At 46.0% G+C, this 22,899-nt stretch overlaps 1 protein-coding gene across 1 annotated transcript; it reads right to left on the reverse strand.

The window, feature by feature from the left end:
* Positions 1–341: 341 nt before the first annotated feature.
* ATOX1 (antioxidant 1 copper chaperone) lies at positions 342–9,275 on the reverse strand. The gene is made up of 4 exons (XM_033140322.1): positions 9,136–9,275; positions 5,410–5,485; positions 3,146–3,316; positions 342–581 (listed from the first exon to the last, which is right to left on the reverse strand). Exons 1-3 carry the CDS (start codon positions 9,139–9,141, stop codon positions 3,192–3,194), a joined length of 207 nt encoding a protein of 68 aa, XP_032996213.1. The 5' UTR covers positions 9,142–9,275; the 3' UTR covers positions 342–581; positions 3,146–3,191.
* Positions 9,276–22,899: the final 13,624 nt, after the last annotated feature.

A 22,899-nucleotide genomic window follows, 5' to 3' on the forward strand; every position in this document is an offset into this window, starting at 1 on the left:
AGCCGCTTTTAGACTCCTTCGGGTAGTGATAAGGCGGAATATCAAATCCAAACACTTCTTCTTTTTCTTCTTCTCCTTCTCAAAGGTTTCAGGTGGGTTACTCCCAGCCCTAACTGGAGATGCCAGGGAATAAATCTGGGACCTTCTGCATGCAAAGCAGATGCTCTAGCACTGAGCTACACTCCTTGGCACCCAATGATGTATCTTAGCAATGCTCAGTTGGTCTCTTTAGAATATTATCTCAATGGTGGACTGAAATAAATCAGCTCACGATTGGTACTCATTTTTAAAAGTCAGCCCCTGGCCCCACCAAAAAGAAAACAGGGCTTAAAAGATATATATTGAATATAGCAGATCCAAGTTTAATTACAAAGCCAAAGAGAAGAAACACTACAGCTGTAGGACAGTATGTGGGACATCTGCGGTCAAAATTTCTTATAGTCCTTCCCCCACCAAAGGCCTTCTTCTTCTTCTTCCCACCCTTCCCCTCTTCTCCGACATCTGGCAGGGCAACTGTGGTCAAGGGAAGATTGACAGAAGTGTAAACAGCCGCCTTCGGACTGAAGCCATGTTAAGCGGTGCTGCAAAATAAAGGAAGGGTGGAGAGAGTTAGGCAAGGGCAGCATCTGCTGGTGGGACCTAGAAGAAACATCCATTTTAAACAAAGGCTGCTTTGGGGGGCCCTCAGCCGGTTACTTCAGGCTACTACAACTGCTGCTCCCCATGGTGTGTGGAAAGCAGGCAGACATCTTTTATTGTAGCCTATAATGTGCTTGATGTTCTGCTCCTGCTACCCATCGCTGCAGTTCCTGGCAGACAAAAGGTGCTGGGAAGGAAGGAAAGTCCTCGGTGTGCTGGAATCCACAAGCAGTTTGGCTGTATATGGATTGGTGGGTTACCTACCTACCTTGCTGACTTGTGTGTTTACAATTCCTTCCACACCTTGTTAGAAGGCCCCTATTACCCTCACAAAACTACAATTCCCAGAGTTTCCTGTGAAGAGGGATTGATTGTTAAACCACTCTGGCAATAGTAGCTCTGTCTGGGGAATAGGGGTCTCCTACTAACTCTCGGCACCCTTAACAAACTACAGCTCCCAGAATATTTTTTGTGGACACCATGTGACTGTTTGAAGTGGCATCATGGTGCTTTAAAGGTATGGTGCGGATGTGGCATTAACATGCCTGCATTCTAGTGCGCAGCCAATGCCTACTAAAAACTCAGAACCTGGGGTGGTAGGAGGGCAGAACAGAATCTTCAGTAGTAAAAGCAGATAGGCAAATAATATTTTACAGATATATTCCTCTCCACCCTGGTTCTCATGATGAGTGGCAGCTGTGTTGTGCAAAGCAGATTATGCATCAAATAATCCAGTTTTGCTGTGCCATTATTGTGGCACAGGATTTTGGTTTTTTTAATGCGCAGAACTTTTTTTAAAAGAGAAAAAGGCATGCAGAACTAGGCCTAAATACAGCCAAAATAAAAATCTTGTCCATTTAATGTGAGTCGGACCGATGTTCCCTGTGTACTTTGGAAGGACTCGAAGTTATTGGGTTCTCCTGCTCTCATGCAAACACGCCCCACTCAATCCTACTACTATAAAGCGTTTTTGTGTGAACAACCAGTACGTTCAATGATGACTTAAATTTTGACAGTGCACAAGAAGCAGAACATTCCTCAAAAAAACCCAACTTGTTGCTATTGTTCCCACATTGATGGAACCACAGGACAACCAGCAGTTCTGCCAAAACACTGACAGTGTGCTGACAATTAATTTTTGAAGGTGTTTTCTCCTTAGTGCCACGGTGGCAACAGAACCAAACTGGTAGTTCGCTAACCATACAAACTTAATGGGGCACCCTTGTAGGTGCTGCCGATGGAGGAGAAGCCCGTTAATTCCTACCCCAGTGCTAAATGTAATTCACTTCTGGTAATTCAGGGCCAATCAATGGTGTGAAAGTAACTAGATAGGCTCAGAAGATATTTCTGGACTAGGCAATTTCCCTCTCATGAAAAGTTAAGGAAGTGTTCCAAAAGAAGGGAGCTCTTATCTTGTTTCCCTCTCTCTTTATATGCTGATATGTATTTCTTATTTCAAGTATCCAAGAACGAAGTATTTTTAAAGAGTTTTTTTTTTTTTTTTTAAAAAAGGTTCCTAACCTTGAGAAAGAGTGAAGGTTTGGGGAAGGACAGTGTTCTGCCTGTTACAAAAAACTATGAGACAGGGTCATCAGTCTAACATCAGAGCACAGCGTATGCACATCTCCTGCTGCAGTGCTTGCACACTGCTGGGGTTATCTTGGGTTCCCCTTTCCTACGAAGCAATGCAACTTGGGGGGGGGGGGAATCAAGTTTTACGAGAGACCACAGCAAGACAGAAAAATGAGCAGCAGGTGATGACAACTGAAGGCCACAGCTTGTGGCCTTTCTGGCTCTGCAAAGCTTTATGGCCCAATCAAGATATACACACCCAGATGAGCTAGAATAAACAGGCACTGTAAAATCAGTTCCACAAATGCATCCCCACATGTATAGTCAGTGAAGCCAGGCGAGGAACCTGTGGCCTTCCAGGTATTGTCAAACGACAGTTTCCATCATCTTTGATCACTGGCCATGCTGGTTTGGGTTCAATGGGAGCAGAGCCCAGAAACATCTCTCCTTTAAACAAGGCTGAAATCCCACCGATAAGATCTTTGGGAGTTGCAGGATTCAGTTGCCCCTGCCCTTGCCAAACAGCTGGTTTGCGGGGTTTCAAAACACCTGGCACACACAGTCGCAGAAGATTTACGCACCATTTGCTGGATTTGAGTCCTAGCTTGTATACAGCACCAGCTCCTCTACTTCAAAAGAAGAGGCCGACTTCAATGGACATAAAATACCAGGGCTTGCAGGGAAAGTTTTTATATGTGGCACAGGATCTATCTCCTCCTCCTCTGATATTATATATAAAAGAGAACACAAGGCATGAAGTCATCCAGTTAAGAGTTTCCTTGCCCTCACTTCAGTCCAGTGGGAAACTTTTAGCAAGATTTCTGTCACATCATACATTTTGTTTCTTATACAATGTGGGGGTTGCTGTTTTCAGCACACTTCTCATCTTGAGCATTCTTCCCCGAGTGGATTAAGAGCATTTCTAGCAACTGACCTTTCCTGAAGCACAGTAGCCCCACCAGCCAAGCTTTCCTGTGTGGCTACTTGTCTCCAAGGTAGGAGGCATCCTTCCCAGTTTTCTTCAGGGTGTTCAGTAAGGTGTCAACACTGTGCTCCGAGTCTATATTCACCTTCTTGTTGGGCAGGTCGATTTCAAACTGAACACCTGAAAAGAAAGGACACAAGCGTACAGAAGCAGCATTGGAAATTTGAAATCTCCTCCCCACAATTTATTCTCCCACCTTCTTGAATGAGTGGTAATGTCAAATGGATAGTCTATATTATCTTGCAATACATCCATCAGTTGAGGCGGGGCTGTACTTTATCTTATGCTTATTTATTTACAAATTTGTAATCTTCACTATGAGAAAGCAACATTAAGATGGAGTACAGGGATAAAATCATCAAAAGAGCCATTAAAACATCATAAGCATTGATAAATGAGTAAAAGATGGTTTAGTTTGATGGTAAAGCACAAGGTTTCCCAAACTTGGGCCTCCAGCTGTTGTTAAGAGTACAACTCCCATCATCCCTGACCACTGGTCCCAGTAGCTAGGGTTGATGGGAATTGTAGTCCACCAACTGCTGGAGAATCAAGTTAGGGAAACTCTGGTAAAGCATTCGTGCAAAAAAGTCTCAGCTTCAATCCCCAGCATCTCCAGGTAGGGCTGGGAAAGACCTCTGTCAGAAATCCTGGAGAGCCACTGCTGGTCATCTTAAGAAAATACTGAGAGAGATTGACCAATGGTCTGACTCTGTGTAAAAGGAGTTTCCCATATTCCTCTCCAGGTAGCAAAGATGTGATGTGAAAAAGCCATGCCTGAAGAGCCACTGCCAGTCAATACTGAGTGAGATGGAACAAGGGCTTCTCTTGCTCCCTGCCAACCCCGTTCGCCAAAGCAGGCTTGTTTTTGCTATGGGGTTGGCGGGGAAGAACCAGCAGCATCCCTCTGCCCGCCCCCCCCCCAGCCTTTTAGAGGAGGAAAACCAGAATTTTTTTTCTTGTTTTCCTCCTCTAAAAACTAGGTGCGCCCTATGGTTCGGTGTGCCCTATGGAGCGAAAAATATGGTATACACAAAAAGGCACCATTCAGCTTCTCAGTATATGCCGACAGAATGAAATACAGATGACTGTGAGGCACATGAGGTTCATTTCTGTCCCAACGTGGAATAAATTTACATGTAGCAAATCCTTTGTGTGGGGGCAACCTTCAATGTCTTGCAACAGTTATGCTGACACCAACACCCATTGAGGACAGGAGAAGATTACACCCTTGCTAAGGTGGTAAAGACAGCAGCAGATTTGGCTCTCCTACTGCAGAGAAGAAGCAACCAGAGTTATGCATCAATGATTTAAATGAGTTTTGGGCGTAAGCATCTGATCTTGTAAACAGAATAAAGTTGACTGGACAACTGTCTAGAAGAGGAAATTACGCAGTCCTAAGGGACATGGGATGCAAGGTAAACATTCCAGCAACAATCAATATTTAGTTAATGACTGACTAACTACCTCTACAGTGGAACCTTGGGTTACGTACCGTCCTCCTTACAAACGCTTTGGGTAATGAGCTCTGCTAACCCAGCAGGTAGCGAACTTTGCCCCGGGATGCGAGGGGAAGTCGCGCACCGGCAGTATGGCGGCAGCGGGAGGCCCCATAGTGAGAGCACGCCTCAGGTTAGGAACTGTTTCGGGTTAAGAACGGACCTCCGGAACGAATTAAGTTCGTAACTGGGGGTACCACTGTATTAGGAGCAAAGTTGCAAGCCCTCCAAAAGTTGCTTGCTACTTCAGCTGGGGCAAAGAATGAAGCAAAAGCTGCACATCATTTAAGTGGCTCATTTAATCTTTTTAAAACCATGCAATGAAAATACGATATGCAAAGATGAACGCGCTATGAGTTGGAAGATTTTCTAGCATGCTGCACTGACAACTGCAAACCAGGTTAGAAGATAGCCCTCTTAACAGTGGTTAATTTTTAAACAGTGGTTAATTTTAAACAATTGCTTTTAACTTTTTTTCCTGATGGTTTTATTCTTTCTGTAAACCGCTTTGAAGTTTTATTTCAATCAAGATGTATACAAATCTTGTGAAATAAATAAAAATAGATGAATAGTGATTTGCTGCCGTTAAGGCAATACAGGACTTGGTGTGCAATTCAACAGGCAGTGAGCTGATCCTCCAGCGAGTGGCTCTTTTTCATCTCAAACAATGCAAGCAGGAATACAGAAGAGTCTTGTGGTCTGCCAGGTACCACTCACCTCCCAGCTTGTTGAGAACACGGGTGACGGCATTAGAGCACCCTTCACAGGTCATGTCTACAAAGAATTCATGTTTCTGAAATTGCAAGGAGAAAGAATGGAGAGGCCATTGAAAAATCTCTCGCTGAGCAACTGCACAATGTTATAAAAACTAGTTTATTAAACTATAATAAAAGCTAGTATCAAAGCTTGACCTTACCTGCTTGGGTCTGGATACCTTGTTAAAACGTTGAAATTTATGCAATAAATAAATAAATTTCTGGTTGATGTCAACTGGAGCACCCATAAACCTGTGCTCCGTAGTCTTTGTGCGTAAGCACATGAATATAACTTGCTGAGACTTTGTTTAAATGTTGGGGCCAAGTTGTAGATGCATTTTCTTTAAGAATGCATTGTCAGCCAAAATGATGTTCTCCTTTCCTTCAGTCAGGGCGAATTAATTTAAATCAAGGCAATTTAAATCACCAAGGTGGGTGGGGGAAGGCTGATTTAGGCAATTCTATTGGTACTTCATGCATTTCCTAAACAATTAGGTAATTGTCTACACGGAACATTTACACTACTATTTTCTAGTATTGCTGCTTTCTGAATATTATTTACTGGAACACTAGGAGATAGTTATTGCCTTTGAGTCCTGCTCATGGGGTAGGTATCTGAATAGCCAATGCAAGCAACAAGGGACTAGATTAAATAGGCATTTATCTAACCCAACAGGACCCTTTTTTGGGTGTGGGTGTCTTTTTTCACTTTTGCTTTCTTTCCTGCCTTGCCCCACACCAGAAACAGAAAGTAGCTAAAATCCGGAACAATAAAAAAAACACCTGACCTGCAATCAGGGCTGTCTCGTCATAGGGGCTGGGTGGCGCGGTACACCAGGGCGCCAGGCCCCCCAGGGGCGCCCCCGCAAGCCCGCCGGCATACCAGGTGCCCCCTCCCCAGCCCGCGCGCTGGCGGGCGAGCTGCAAGCCGGCCGCCCTCCGGAGCCCCAGCTGGAGCGCTGGGAAGGGCGCGCAAAGCCCCGCGCCGCTCTAGCGCCACGCCCCTCATCCCCCGCTCGCCCACCTCCCTCCCGCGCTGGCCACCCCTCGGGGGATGAGGGGCGTGGCGCTGGAGCGGCGCGGGGCTTTGCGTGCCCTTCCCAGCGCTCCAGCTGGGGCTCCAGAGGGCGGCCGGCTTGCAGCGCCACACCCCTCATCCCCCGCTCGCCCACCCCCCCTCCCAAGGGGCGGCCAGCGTGGGAGGGAGGTGGGCAGAGAGGCGGCCCACCGGGGGCACCAAGGGATCGTCGCGCCAGGGCGGCCGATCCCTTTAAGACGGCCCTGCCTGCAATGTCTGTTTAAAGACAACAAAGGACCCATTCCCACCACCCTGCAAAAAAGCAAACAGCTTCTTTTCATAAGACAAAAAGGAAATGTCCTTTTTTATAGAAAACAAATACTATAGAGCAAATTGCAGAGCTAACACAGTTAAAGAGATAATTCGGGTTGATGCAGTCGATGATCAGCCAGGATGGCATTTTCTGGGTCTGGAATGAAGTTCAGAGATGACTAGATACTTCATTGGTCCTAGAATCAAGGCCATAATAATGTTTATTGTGCCATATTAATGTTTGGCCTGAACATATTTATTTTTTCCTGCTTCTCTGCTTATGCAGAAGAACAGTTTTTAACTATTTGCTTTTATAGAGGGCTGTTCCTTCAGCCTTAAAACATTTGTGTGTTTAATTTGTAATTCAATTTTAACTAGACTATCTTTTTTAAAGAGACATTTACAACGCTGAGTTATAAAATAGCTATTTTATAGTAAACAACAACAATACCCCTCAGTATACAGGTTAACAGTACTCTTTCTCTTCATAGTATGAAGTATGTACCCAACCCAGGATGTTTAAAAGTTGTGGCAGAACTTGCATCCGTCGTAAACAGCCCAGCCCTGAGAGAATTGTATGTCTCTGTGGCTTATTGTGTAATACTACTGGGGGAGGGCAGGGAGAAGAGGGAGGATAAAAAAGAGCCAGATCTTGCATTGCTAACTAGTTTTTCCTGGCACCTCTAAAAACACAATTCATAAACATGAAACTGGAGATAGGCCTGAAATCCAAAACCACATAATCTGTTCTTTATCAGGGATGGGCCAAACAGAACTGGATTACATAAGATGGACCAAACCCCTAGAATCTTTCCATGGATTCAAGTCACTTCCATCTTTGCTAGAAGCAAAAAGGTTTATTCAAAGGAAACACTTTCACTAAAGTAGGAGACCTTGATTCAACTTGTTCTCTAATGCGTCACTTGAAGATCACAAAATGTTCTTGATGGGATTCTCACCCTCCATTTAAAATGTACTCTTGTCCTTGCATGTGGGGGGCACTGTGTGCAGGATCCTATACCACTATCAGGCCTTACTCCAGGAAGAAGGCACTCAGAACCAAGCAATACACAGATTAGCAGTCCTGTTGTAACATCAGCTCCTAGGGATCAATTCCCAAAGTGATCCTGTGAGGGTGGAATACAACACGATGGGTTGCTGCCATCAGAGGTTACCCATTGGGGTTGTGGTGAAGAAAAACAACAGGGGATGGCGGACAAGGCCTCAGGCTTAATATTATATTATAATTATTTAAATTTCTATACCGCCCTTCCTCCAAAGCACAGATATTACTCAGAGACAACCAGACTGCTGATGGGAATTGTGGTCTAAAACATCTGGATGGTGCCAGGTTGGCGGAGGCTGGTCTTATCACTGATATGTGTAAAGGGCTTTCATACACTTTTGTGCTTAATAGAGGGATAAAAACACTTTAAACCTTTGGCCCCACTGGTGAAGCAAAACATACAGCTTTGGCTCCCATTTCTTCGCTACTGGGAACCTCTCAATTTGCTTTCCCCTAACTTGTTTTAAAATGCACAGCTCATCATCAGTGCGATCCACCTGGCTAGGCAAACCATGGTCCCTCATGGAAGACATACAACTGGGTCAAGAGAGGCGGTACACACAGCAGCAGGGAGCAGAAGCAGTTTAAGAACCGCTATAATGCATGTGTGGCAAAACCAGGTTGAAAATCTGGTGCCAACACGACTTCACATCATGGGTGTAAACCAGGATTTATTTTTGGGGTGGGAGCATGCCTTATGTTAGGGGGTGGGGTGCAGAACCAAATTACAGTATCTGCAACACAACTGAACAGTTAGTTAACTATTTTTATTTATTTACTTGTTTGGGGGGGGCAGTTACCATCCTGCACCATCCAGACTATGCCCATGTCTCACAGTACCCTAAAACTGCTTGGAGGTTGTTGTTTTTCCTGCGATCAAGCGGCATATAAATATTAGGAAACTAATAATAATAGTAATGATAATGATAATAATCCCTTTACAACCAGCATTTCTTAAGTGACTTGACCAAGGCCGCCAAAGGAAGCCTGTGCCAAGTCGCAGATCCGGTAACGCTCCGATCCCAGCGCAGAGCACCCCGCGCCTTGAGCAGCACCCTTACACATCGTCACCCCGTTTCGCGGGAGGGGCGCCTCCCGAGTCGCAACGGGGCCGAGGGCGGGCGTGTTTCAAACCGGGCCCGATCGTTAGGAATCCTCGGAAGGCGAGTCCATCTCCTCCTTTTCCCGGCAGTAGAAACAACGACGGCAGATGGATGTGGTAAAAGGCTGATGCTGCGTCCGGAAAGCGCAACGGCGCGACTGCCCAGAACAGTGAAGGAATCACCACCCACCGGCATGGCTGCTGCTGCGGCTGCTCCTCCTCTTTTTCCTCCGAAGCCTTCCTGGCTGCTGCTCAGCGGAACGACGCGGCTCTCTCCGCAGCCTCCGCGAAATGAAAGGCCACCGAACCAGCTCGCGCCCCTCCCACTGGCCGGCCACCCCTCCTGCGCTAAGCCTTCTCCGGCAGAGTCGGCGTCGGGAAGGCGGGGGGAAGCCGGGGGCGCGCGCGCTCTTCGCACTTTGCGCCGCTAGGAGGAGAAATTCCACGTGTCTGGTAGCATCATAATACCCTGCAAGGCAGGTGGAATCTTTGGCCCAGCGTGGGGCTGGAACCCACGACTCTGAGATTAAGTACCGGTACTGTAGATTGCTCCTGGGTATAGAAATCAGTCCTTTTTTCTAAGAAAATGTTTTCCTACTCATTTCCTACTTAATTTCCTACTCATTTCCTACTTAATTTTCCTACTCATATTGAAATACTGCCTCTCAAAGAGGCCAAACTTAGATTCACAAAATGTTTAAGGGTATATGTACGCTTGCGTCTCCCCAGAAAAAAAAACCGCCACCACCACCAATTTATTATTTCTACCCTGCCCATCTGGCTGGGTTTCCCCAGCCACTCTGGGCGGCTCCCAACAGGATATTAAAAACACGATAAAACATCAAACATGAAAAACTTCCCTAAACAGTGCTGCCTTCAGATGTCTTCTAAAAGTCAGATAGTTGTTTATTTCCTTGACATTTATTTTATTTCCAAGAAGACTCTCTGCCGGGTTCCCTGTAATATCACTTCTCGCAATGAGGGAACCGCCAGAAGGCCCTCAGAGCTGGACCTCAGAGTCCGGGCAGAACGATGGGGGTGGAGAATTGACCTGTGCCTCCATGGATAGCTGTGAGTGCAAAATGACTCCCAGGCTGCACACCTGGTCCTTTGGGGCACAGTTACCGCAGTCTGGCCTTCCCCATTGTTGTTTTTCCCACTTTGCTGGGTTGTGATACCTGGATATTCATGCCCACGTACAGTTTGCAAAGCTGATTAAATAAATGTTTTTTTGGTATCGCAAGGCTTTATTCTTTAGAGGAAGAGATGCTACTACCAATGCCACCATGTTTAAGGACGGGTATCTGGTGCCATCTGCTGGAGCTTTAATACTTGCCACATCTTCTCCTTTGATCATTCCTGGGAAAAGTATGCATCTCACAAATTCCTGTTTTTTTATTTTAAAAAATGATACCTGGTCATGGTGGCTAATGGTGATTAATGAATGTTGATTATATATTGATATTTCTTGACATTCTGAAAAAAAATAGTTTGCGGTTGATGACAACTTTTTAAGCTCATCAAGGGATCAATGAACTCAAAGCTTGGGAAACCTTGAACTAGATGATAGCAAACAAGGCCCCCTCCAACTCTATGATTCTGTGAGCAAGTTCGTTTAGACACCATGGGATTGATTTTGGAACAAACATGTCCAGGAACGTGCTCTACAAAAGTGAAACTTTTTCAGACATTAATATCCTTCCCAGAAAAAGCTTTACCTCCTGACTTTGTAAGTTGCAGGCTCTTATTTGAGGTACGGTAGTTATGAGCAGGACCAATGAAGAAGTATCAGCTTTACTGACAGAGGACTCTGTTTGTTAAGGTTACAACATTTTTTCCTGGCCCAACGCCTATGTCATTAACAGCTGTGTGACAAGCAGATCTTCAAAAAGTGTGGTTTTCTCCATCATTGTATTTGTATGTCAGGAAAAATTGCACATGTTGAATTCTGCCATTCACACAGCTGTCAAAGGCACATGCCAACAAAAAGGCGATTAATCTTCATTAAATAGAAATATTGGTTATTATGCTTTGTAATGTAACATTGCATGTTGTAATGTATCCTTATTTTCTTTTGACTGATAGATGCCAATGGTTCGAAAGTGAACTCCTTAATTTGTTGCCCTTCCTTATTTTTTGACTATTCTTATATTGTTTGAAACAAAATATAAAATCAAAAAATCCTTCCAGTAGCACCTTAGAGACCAACTAAGTTTGTTCTTGGTATGAGCTTTCGTGTGCATGCACACTTCTTCAGATACATGCAGACCAACACGGCTACTTACCTGTAACTTATATTGTTTGGTTATGTTTCCTGCATAATATTTATTTTGGGGGGTGTTACATTTCAAAATTATGCTAAGGAAAAACAGACTTCATAGTTAATTAATGGTGTACTAGGAATGATATCATTGAAGTCAGTTGGACTGCTCTTGTGGACACTGGCTCTGAGCCTCTGGACACTTTTTCTCCTTGTGGGCACAGCCTGCCCCCTCCCATTTTTTCAATTCTAAACCTTTCTCCCTCCACAGCAACCAAGGCAACTCTGCTTTGCCCAGACCCAAAGGTGCTTCTTTAATATGTTAATGACTGACCATTGTTTCCTAATGGCTTGCACTCAACTAGCCCCACCAGGTTAGTTTGCAGAGGTTAACCCCAAGAATTTCCATGTTTGCCACAGTTCAGGAGAGCTGCAGCAGCCTGTATTTACCCTTCAATGTTCCAAATATTATCTAAATTCTACCATTTTACTAATTTCTAACATTCACTAACTCTAGATGATAGAAACTTGTGGAATTAACATGTTGGATGTGTAAGTTTTCTTCTTCATTCATCCTGTTTATGAGGGGCAGATGGGGCTCATCAACCTGGCAAGGTAGCCCATCTAGGAGAAGGAAATTTCTGATCTTAAACCTCCATTGTACTGAGGCCGACAACCTCCGGCCCATGAGCCTCCTGGAACTGGCCCATGGCCATTCTGTGGATCGGCGTGGGGGTTCCACACATTTTTCCCCACGGGGAAAAAAAATTCAGCAACATATTTTTTTCAGCGCCATTTCCCCCCTCCCTCATTGCAGCAGAACCTCCTCCCTCCTCCCAGTGCAGCCATAGGCCAATCGCTCGCAAAGGATTGAGGCCCCAGCCAATGGGCGGACGGCTGCATGTGGCCGAGAGGAAGGGGGCTGGGCTGAGCTGGCTCAGCACCATTTGCAGCTGAGCAGCCCATGCCGGAGCCTGCTGGTTGCCGCCTCCTCCCATGTCTCCGCCATCCATGCCGCTGTGGCCCGTGCCTCCTCTGCTTCCTCCCCCGCCTGGGCTTCCCCTGCCTCCGCCACCCATGCCGCCGTGGCCTGTGCCTCCTCCGCTCTTGCCTCCACAGCCGCCAGCCCGGCACAGGAGCTGAAGCCCCAGCCGCAGGCAAGCGCTCCAGCACCCCCCCCAAGCTGCTTTCCTTTCTTTCTCCTGTTTTTTAAAGCGCTTTTTTCAGCGCTTGGCTGGGCGGCGAGGGGCGGGCCAGAGAGGGAGGGGTGTCACCCCTCCTTGCTGGCCCGCCCCTCACCTCCCCGCCGAGGCAGCACTGAAAAAAGCGCTTAAAAAAACAGGCTGCTTTCCTTTCGTTCTTTTTTAAAGGGCTTTTTTCAGCGCTCTGCTCCTGCCCCTCACCTCCACGCCACCGAGCCAGCAGGAAAGCAGGTGCTGGCAGCAGGCCAAGGGAGGAGCAGATTGCCGGGGGGGGGGGCCCATGAGTCACCCCCCAGGGTGGTACCTGGGGCAAACCACCCCCGCCCCCTTGCTCCACCCCTGTGGCATCTTACATGCCTCCTTCTGGCAACTCCTGCAGCGAAGCTGGTGCCAAATGCATTGCTCTGCTTTCCTTTGGTCCACATCAGTGAGGCCAAGAGGGGGTTCTTGTTGTCTGGGCAGCCCAGCCCCTCCATACACACCGCCCAGGCTTGTGCCCTAGGAAGGTCACTAGCACAGCGGTTTGACCTCATCCCCAAAGGCATACTAGTACGAATAGGAAATACCAAAGTTGTTCCTCATACACAAAATACGTGTTGGTGTGTACTACTCCAGGCGAATTTGAAGGGGGGGGGGGAAGGGGATTTATAGCTAAATAATGCTCAGATGTGGACAAGTCCTATGTATGTACTGTTGTAAGTTCTTCCCTTTGTCTGTCCTGAATCTCTCACCCTTCACAGGATGGCTCCAGGTGGTAAAAACTTTATGAAAGAGAAAAAGTCTCTCTATCCACATTCTTTCTGCCATGGACAGTTATATAAACGTCTGCTATGCCCCTCGCCTTCATTCATATATTTTTTCTATACTAAGAAGCCTCAACATTGTAACCTGTAACCTCTTATAGGAGTTGGCTGAGCCCCTTGATAGTTTTAGTTCTCACTTTCTTTATCCTTTCCAGCTCCCCAACATCCTTTTTTTGAGATGAGGTGATCAGAACAGGACATAGTACAGGCAGACACATACAACAAAATCTCAATTTCGTTCCTTGCTTCTGTCTTCTAAATAGTAGTTCCAGACTCCCCATGAGTCTCTCATTTTGCATGAGAGACATTGCTGACTCTCATGCCACCATCTTCGCTCAGAGACACTGTGACTTCTGCGTGACAGGCAGAAATCTATGTCATGCTTTCTCACTGGCAAAAGTGCCAGGGACAGTTTTGTGTGTGCTTCCCCACCCCAGTAAAGCAGCTCTCCATGAAAGGGAGGCACCTCTTCTATTTAACCTTGAACCACGGTGTTAGCAGATCTTTTCAGAGGGCATTGAGATCGGATTCTGATCTGGCCTGAAATGCATTGTTATATTAGCGAGCCCCACAGTTTTCCTGCTGTAACAATTTTCCCTTAGAAGGAAAATAATTTTCATCTGCAGGGTAGGGAGAAGCATAATCACTATAGGGATCACTATTTTCTCTCTCTGCTAGCCTTTGCCAGCTCAGCTAATTTATAAAGCTATCCAGATCCCCTCCTCCCTCTCCCAGTTTAGCTGCACTACAGCTAAACAGAGGTGTAGGAAAATATTGTTTCCCTGGAATTATGGATGGCTAAGGCAAGAGCAGGGAATGTGTTGTGTGTGTCACCATGGCTGTTGTTTCAGGCTGGGTGCAATAAGTTACTGCGTGTGGGAGTTGGCTTATTGAAAAAGAATCTCTCTTGTTTGGTCATTTATTTCATATCAGTTCTACAAAAGTTTCACCTAAGCTGCTGATTTATGAGTTGGCAGCTTGCACAGCGGTTCCACTGTTCTAAATAGTTACGCAGAAGAGAGGACTAAAAGCTGAGGATGCCAAAATGGCACTTTAGTGACTGCAGTTCAATTGACACAGGGAGAAGGTGTCTTTAGAGAGCTACTCTAGGAAAAAAAAGTAAAAGGGCTTCAATATTTCCATTCTACTTAAATGGAGGTTGCCATTATCTAGGATTCAGTGCTTGCTGTTTTAAATGTATATTATTGAGGTTCCATAGGAACAACCTCTAACTCTTATCCTGAAAAAAAATCCCCATCCCTTCTTTTCCTTTTGACACAAGTGGATGAAGTTAGCAGGCATACAAACATCTCTTCGGTAGGTAAAGGTAAAGGGAGCCCTGACCATTAGGTCCAGTCGTGTCCGACTCCGGGGTTGTGGCGCTCATCTCACTTTACTGGCCAAGGGAGCCGGCGTACAGCTTCCAGGTCATGTGGCCAGCATGACTAAGCCGCTTCTGGTGAACCAGAGCAGCGCACGGAAACGCCGTTTACCTTCCCGCCGGAGCGGTACCTATTTATCTACTTGCACTTTGAGGTGCTTTCGAACTGCTAGGTGGGCAGGAGCTGGGACCGAGCAACGGGAGCTTACCCCGTCGCGGGTATTCGAACCGCCAACCTTCTGATCGGCAAGCCCTAGGCTCTGTGGTTTAACCCACAGCGCCACCCATAAGATCTGCCAAATTCTAGATAGGTCCAGAGGGTTTTGGGTTTTTTTTTGTACTGGACACCTTCTAAAATTTACATCTCCTCCCCTAACAAAAGAACAATCTCACTTTCTTGTTTTTAGCAGAATTAGATCAAATTTGCAAGCAGAGTATGTCCTTCTGAGGAGATTAATCCTGCCAAATTTCAGTAAAGTAGCACCTTTTCCACCTGGCTTGGGAGGGTGAGGCCCTGACTGACTCCAGCTACAGAAGCTGATACTTCTGACCAGAATCCTGGGCTGGGGTATTATTTAGAGGTTTTTGTTGGGAAATGGTTGTTGTTGTGGTCATTTTTTTGTATCTTTATTTTGTATCTTATGCATAGCTGTCAATTTCCCATTTTTTTTGCAGGAAATTCCCTTATTCCAGCGCCATTTCCCATTGCAAAAAAGGGAAAGTTGACAGCTATGGCTGTTTCCCAATGCAAAAAAAAGGAAGGTTGACAGCTCTGATCTTATGATTTACGTGGAAATTGTTCAATTGTGTTCTTTTTGGTGTTTTGTTTATTATGACTACTTTTTTAAGTTACATAACTACAAACATATGTTGTAAGCTGTCTTGATCAAGGTATAGATTTTGGAAAGGAGGCACACAAATGAAATTATCGATTGATAAAGGCAGCCAATATAAAGGTGCCAATAGTGGTTGCAGTTTCCAAAATGTATTCAAGCATAGCCCCCACATACAGTGCATTGTACTGATCTAATCCAATGTGACTGAAGATACTCATGTTATGACAATTGAAAGGTAAAGGACCCCTTAAGTCCAGTCGCAGACGACTCTGGGGTTGCGGGGCTCATCTCGTTTATAGAAGCTAATTATGGGATTATTAAAGCAGCTGGTTTCAAGCACTTATTTTTAGAGTGTGTGTGTTTTGGGTAACTAGTGGTGTTTTGGTGAGGGCTCTGTGGAAACTGATGAATTTCGGTCCCATAGGGGGATTATAGTGGGCAATGCGACTTTGAGGGATTTAAGAGGAATCTTGAAGAAAAGGGTTTTTGTTTTAAGGCAAGTTGTGTTTCTTTAATAAGCCCGAGCTCCTCGCCTGCCCGTCATAGGGTAACGTCCTTCGTAATTGGACTGTATGCCCGGTGCCGCTCTGGAGCCACGCCTTTCCTCACACGGGGTTTCTAGGCCTCAGTTTCCAGGGTTTCTACTGTGCAGCGCACCTATCCTTGGCGGGCAAAGTAACCACACCTCCACAGAACCTTTCTCCTAATAACGAAAAGGAGCGTCGCCTCATTGGTCTTCTTCCGAATCGGCGATGACCATCTCCGCCTTCAGAAGTCTTTCCGCAACAGCTATTGACTAATGCGAACGTCAGTCCTACTAACCGGCTTTGCGCTCGCTGTGGCGCGATTGGCCTCTCTGGATGTCAACCGCCTCCCCTCCTTCCCTTACGGCCTATCGTTCTCCGAGCTAGGCACCGAGCTGGCTCCTAACTGGCTGCGGGCATGCCATAGGGTTAGGTTGCGCGCCGGGTATATTTAGCCGGTGGCTGAGCACGCTGTTGCGTGAGGTGCTTCTCGTCCCCTTCGGCCTTCCCGCCCGCCTCGTACGGAGTGAAACCGCCTCCTCCTCCTCCTCCTCCTCCAGCTCCGCCTCGCCCGCAGGTTGGTGCGGCAGGGGCGCAGACGGGTCACGTCCTTCACGGGGGGGGCGAGGAGTGGGGAGAGGGGGCCTCGTACCCCTGTGGCGACTCCTCCACCGCCACCGTCGCCATAGACACGCGGGGTCGCGGCAGCTGCGGCGGCGCTCCTCCCCCTCCTTGTCCCACGCCGCTTTTCGCTTCGCGGCCTTCAGCCTCGGGGCGGGAGCGGGACGCCGGTGGCGGGTGGGCAAGCGGTGGGGGTGTCCGCTGACCGAGGGGGCGCTCTTGCCTGGCCGGCCTGGCGGTATATTGAGGAGCGGGAGGGGGGGAGGTTGGGGCATAACGGGAAGCGGCGAGCGGGGCTCCCTCGGCGTGGCCGGGCCTGAGCCGTTAACAAGCCCGCTGGGTAGCAAAAGCGAGGCGAGGACCCGCCCGTGCGGGGAAGTGCGTGATCTATAAGACTTAAGTGGGCAGAGAGAGGAGCGACGGGGCGGGTGGGCGGCTGTTAACGGGTCGCTGCGCTGGCCTGCGAAGGGAACTCTGTGCTGGCTTAACTACGAGGGTCTCCTTTCTGACATGCGGAGGAGGCGGCGCCCAGCCTGGCCCCGGCGCGGTCCTCTCCCTCCCTCCCTCCCTCCCTGATTGCTCGCCCCGCGCTATGAATAACTAACTAGGAAGGTTCCTGATGGTGCCTGTAAAGCGGCCTACAAAAGGGAGGGTGGGCGGGTGGGGAGACGGGACCCTCTTGAAGCGCCGTTGCCGCCCTCCCCGCGCTTCTCTCGCGCCTCCAGAACCTCCCACCCACCCCACCAAACAAAAACCCGCGAGCTTTGTGAAAGAGCGGAAATGCACGAACGGTGTTCGTTCCACCGGTGTAGGGAGCGGAGGAGGAAAGCGACGGGAGGTGCGAGACGCCGCTCCGTGCACTGTTCACGGGAGTAGCTGCGTAGGAACCGGAGCATAATGGTGCTCCTTTTCAGTGGGGCAGACGCTTGTGAAAAGGGGCCGCGGAAGTGAGCTGTGCTCATTGTGCAAGCCTAGGCAGACGGAGCTGCAAGCTTTTGTCCGTTGCCGCACGCAGCCTGCTCTTCCCTAGCACGCAGGGGAAAAGGCTAGGCTGGAATATAGAGACCTAAGTAGCTTTGTTTTAGAGTGGCGTAGCCTTTCACTTGAGAGATGAGATCGGCATTGTTTAAAACAACCCTGAGCTGTGGACTCCTAAAAGCCAAAAAACAAAGCCCGCCCCACACTAGTTTTGCCTGTAAAAAAATAAAGTAATAAAGACAGAAAAGTAAGGACACTTGCTCAAGGTCAGTCTTAACGTGTTCATAGAAGCTAGATTAAGCATGACTGGAGCTTCTAGTAATTTCCAAGATCTTACTAAAAACGTATCAGTTTTTCTATTGAAATAGCTTTAATGGGAATCGTTCACCGGCATATTTTTCTGATAATTGAAATCTGGTTGTGTCAGGTGGCTGCATCATAATCTGTTGCGGAGTATTTGTAGCAAGTAGCCATGTTTCTAGTTTGTGCTATTTTTGTCTGCCTCTCCCATGGACACAGTGCTAGGTTTAGGAAACGGAGGCAGACTACTAAGCTGTTGAAAAATGCCCATTTATTAAGTACTTCTGTTTGGGGGGCACTTGCAGGGCTCTGTTGAGTGATTAAGTAAAAGATAATTCCGCTGCTAAGGTGATCTGTATGGTTAAGTGGAAAAATACCATCATGTGTTCCCATAAGGTTTCACACAGATGCCAATCATTTAAAATTTGTTAAATCCATAAATGAGACTTAAATGAATTTATCAATTGCTTGGCATCAAATCTTTTTTGCACTTCTGTTTGTAGCAGCCAAAACAGCAATGGTAAAGTTTGCATTGTGCTGTCCAGACATGCTCTTCTGTGTACTTAACTGGAAGTGCTGCTTGAACTATTACATCTAAAAATAGCAGACCCTGGTGGTAGAATCCATTTTAGACTAAAATTTCACCTGGTGTACTGAACTTTTTGTGTTTGAATAAAATAATCTTAAGAGTTTTAGATTGTATATGTATACTCAATAGGGTCTTGTGGGTAATGAAATGTTGGATTTAACAGATTCCTTTTTTGGTTGCTCATACACTAATAATTTAAAGGAGTTAACAATAGGTATTCTCTACAGGTCATTTTTAAAGACAAACTACATGAAACAAACTTCTGCTTTCTTTTATATGGAGAAGACTTACATATTTCAGATATGTATATATCTTGACATTTAAGCTAAGGATACCTTAGCAAAGACAAACTAAGAAAATAAGGTAGTCAGATAAATTTCCTTAGGGTGTACTTCTGCTCACTCACCTAGACTGAAAAGTCCAGGAATAAAACAACCATGAAGACAAGAGAAATGCCTTGATGGGTCATTTTTTGGTGGATTAATGCTCTCTAAATTTACCCACTCATAGTCTGCTGTTTGAAAGTTGCAGTAGAATTTTAGAGTTGTGATGCTCTAAAACCAGGGGTCAGCACCCTTTTTCAGCCGTGGGGGGGGGGAGGTCCACTGTCCCTCAGCCCATGTGGTGCGCCAGACAACATTTTTTTGGAAAAAATGAACGAATTCCTATGCCCCCAAAATAACCCAGAGATGCATTTTAAATAAAAGGACACATTCTACTCAGGTAAAAACACGCCGATTCCCGGACTGTCCGTGGGCTGGAGTGAGAAGGCGATTGGGCCGCATCCAGCCCACGGGCCTTAGGTTGCCTACCCCTGCTCTAAACTAGGGGGTGAGAAACCTGTCATACTCCAAATATTGCTAAACCCAGAACTCAAACCATTCCAGACCAAGATACTGGTTTTGACAAAGATCTGAATAGCTTAGGCTCAGGTTACCTGAAGAAGCTACTTTCCCCAAACTGTATGGGCTTTCAGATCAGAGGAGGCCCTTCTGGCAGTGCCACCACTGAGTTGAGGTCAGAGGATCCATAAGGTGGCCAAGAAGGCCTTTTTGGCAATGCAGCCCCATTGTAGAACATCCTTTCCCTTGTGGTTAGGATAGGAACCACTGGAGTGAATTTTTATTTTCTTCCAGGCCACCCAAGTTATGTATAGTTACATTCCACTATCCGTTCTCAGATCCTTGTATTGTTGAATTGTAGTGGAAAATTTTAACTGTGTATCATTGGCCTATTCTTTTTAAATTGTAACTTGCCTGAGATTTTATATATAAAGTAAATAAAATTGTGACCCTACCCTACACTGCAGAACTCTGAGCGTTGGTAATACTTAACTGGAACTGATGGGGATTGAAGTTCCATCACATTTGAAGGGCATAAGGTTTCCCATCCCTTCACAAAACTGACATTGGCTTTTTAAGATTGGGAAAAATGTAGGGTTGTAGTGATTAATAGTTAATCCATAGATAGCCAGGAAAAGCAGATACAAAATTACAGTGGGTTTGAAAATTATTCTCCTGTTCACACTAGAAAACAACACATACATTTAATTATACATACATGTTCTTGATTCTACATACATAAATTTATTAGTATACTTTAAGCTGCTGAGGAAATATTTTATCTAATAAATTTATACACTGTTTGATTGCAAAAAATCTTAAAGTGATTTACAAAAGATTAAACAGTAAAATCAAATTCACAACCATACTTTAAAACATACAAAAGTTAAAATACTAAAACAGTAAAATTACCTCAACCTTCTAAGGATTTGCGTAGACATGTCTAAACAATAGTTTTTAGCAGGCATTGAAAAGAGTACAGTGAATGTCCCTGCTTGATCTCAATATGCAGTGAATTTCAAAGTGCAGGGGGTGTCACATTAAGTGACCCAAGTTCTTACAAATGTGGAATGTGACACCTGTAGTAGTGTCAATTCTGCTGACTGAAGTGATTGGGTGGCACATGGGGGTAAGGTGATCTTGTAGGTAAACTGGTCCCAAGTTAAGGGCTTTATGTACCAATAGGTAAAGGTAAAGGGACCCCTGACCATTAGGTCCATTCACGGACAACTCTGGGGTTGCGGCGTTTACAGCTTCTGGGTCATGGGGCGAAACCAGAGCAGCGCACGAAATTGCCGTTTACCTTCCCACCGGAGCGGTACCTATTTATCTACTTGCACTTTGACGTGCTTTCAAACTTCTAGGTTGGCAGGAGCAGGGACTAAGCAACGGGAGCTCACCCTGTCGCATGGATTTGAACTGCCAATCTTCTGATCGGCAAGCCCTAGGCTCTGTGGTTTAGCACCTTGAACTTTGCCCAGTAGCAAATTGGCAACCAGTGCAGATTTCTGAGCATAGGTGTTATATGCTGACAAGGCGTCACTCAGTAGTCATGGTGCAGTATTCTACACTAACAGCAGCTTCTGGATCAAGCACAAGGGAAGCCCCACATATAGAGCGGATCACAGTAATCCAGTCTTGAAGTAACCAACACATGAACTACTGTGGCAAGACTTACCTGGTCCAGGAATGGCTGAACCTGTCAAACCAGCCATAGTTGGTAAAAGACACTTATGGCCACTGAGGCTACCTAAGCCTCCAGTGATAAAGCTGGATCCAGAAGCACGCCCAAATGGCGAACCAGCTGATGAAGAAATAATTGTGAAATGAGTTTGAAAAAGTTTTTAAATAAAACTCTTGAATTAACTACATTTTTACCTCTCCCCACGCCCCAAACAGTTTGCATGTGACAGTTATTCAAATTCATAGTTTTGAATTCAGTTTCTTTTCTAAAATGTTATTCTGTGTTTTAAATGTGATATCACCCACCTTCAGTGATGTTTAGGTCAAAACCACACTTAAGTACAGACTGGGCAGTTTAAACACTTTACTGGGGCTTATGCACTCAATAAAATAAGATGAGTGAAATCCAGAAGGTGCAAATTAGCCTGTCAGTTGCATTTCACACTTGAAAACCACTATGATTTACATTGGGACGTGGGTGGCGCTGTGGGTTAAACCACAGAGCTTAGGGCTTGCTGATCAGAAGGTGAGCTCCCGTTGCTCAGTCCCAGCTCCTGCCCACCTAGCAGTTCGAAAGCACGTCAAAGTGCAAGTAGATAAATAGGTACCGCTCCAGTGGGAAGGTAAACAGCGTTTCCGTGTGCTGCTCTGGTTCTCCAGAAGTGGCTTTGTCATGCTGGCCACATGACCCGGAAGCTGTATGCCGGCTCCCTCTGCCATTAACGCGAGATGAGCGCCACCCCAGAGTCGGACACGACTGGACACTTACCTTTACCTTTTATGATTTACATTTAGGTAAAATAAGGAATTTTAAGAATTGAATATTTTCAGCACCCTAAATGTTAACATTGCCTAAGAAGAGTTAAGTTTAATGTGTAAAGTATTTCACATACGTTACATCAACATCTTTGCAACCTTGCAAGCCCCAGGGGGTGAGCCTGGGGTCCTCCAGTTGTTTGTGAACTATGACTTCCATCATCCCCAGCCAGAAGGTTATTGGGGATGCTGAGAGTTGCAGTCTCTAACAACATCTGTAGAGCCGCATATTTATTACATCTGCTCAGTGTTAGAAACAGATGAAAGCTAGGAGCTAAATGGTGCATTAAACTTAGGTAATAGGCACGTGTAGGTGGGTTTTTTTTAATATCAAGAATACAAAGCTAAAAATGAACTGCAGCTAAAATATGTTCATTTTTCACATAGTTTAGTCCTCCCCCTGCCCACCCCCCTAATATTCTTAAGAGGGTCTCCTCCAGTCTTCAGTGAGTAGTTGGAAGTGGGGAGGCAGAAAAAGCTCCACCTTTCCTTCCACTATGCAGTTTTAATATGAAATCTTAGGCACAGTACTGCGCTCAGAAACTGCTCGTGCTAATGAAATTCCCTGTCTCAAAATGCGCCTAGAACAGGCATAGGCAACCTTCGGCTCTCCAGATGTTTTGGCCTACAACTCCCATGATCCCTAGCTAACACGACCAGTGGTCAGGGATGGTGGGAATTGTAGTCCGAAACATCTGGAGAGCTGAAGGTTGCCTATGCCTGGCCTAGAACAACGGGAGTTTCGAACACTGCACCTGCTGTGGCATCAATATTGGTATGCCAGAATAATAAAACACTCATATTTGCACATGGACTGCTGTGACAAGTGGCTTTCTTTGACGTGAGCCCTTTTCTAGACTTAAAGGTGAGTATGGGATGAAAGCATGCTGGTGGTAGCTTGGTGGATTTGGTAGACCTTTCCTCCACGTGCTCACTATTACATCCTCCAGCTGACAAAAGATGATCAAAGATTATTGGTAGCAATTGTGAGCTTTTAATTTTTTTTTTTTCATCTTGATACCCAACAGGAAGTTCAAGATTCTCTGTGCAACAGTGATGTGGGTTTGTTGGAAAGTTTTCTGGTGCCTAGGGCAGAGGTTTTCAAAATTTTTGAGTCCA

This window comes from Lacerta agilis, chromosome 2, assembly GCF_009819535.1.
Source record: "Lacerta agilis isolate rLacAgi1 chromosome 2, rLacAgi1.pri, whole genome shotgun sequence".
Classification (NCBI taxonomy): domain Eukaryota; kingdom Metazoa; phylum Chordata; class Lepidosauria; order Squamata; family Lacertidae; genus Lacerta; species Lacerta agilis.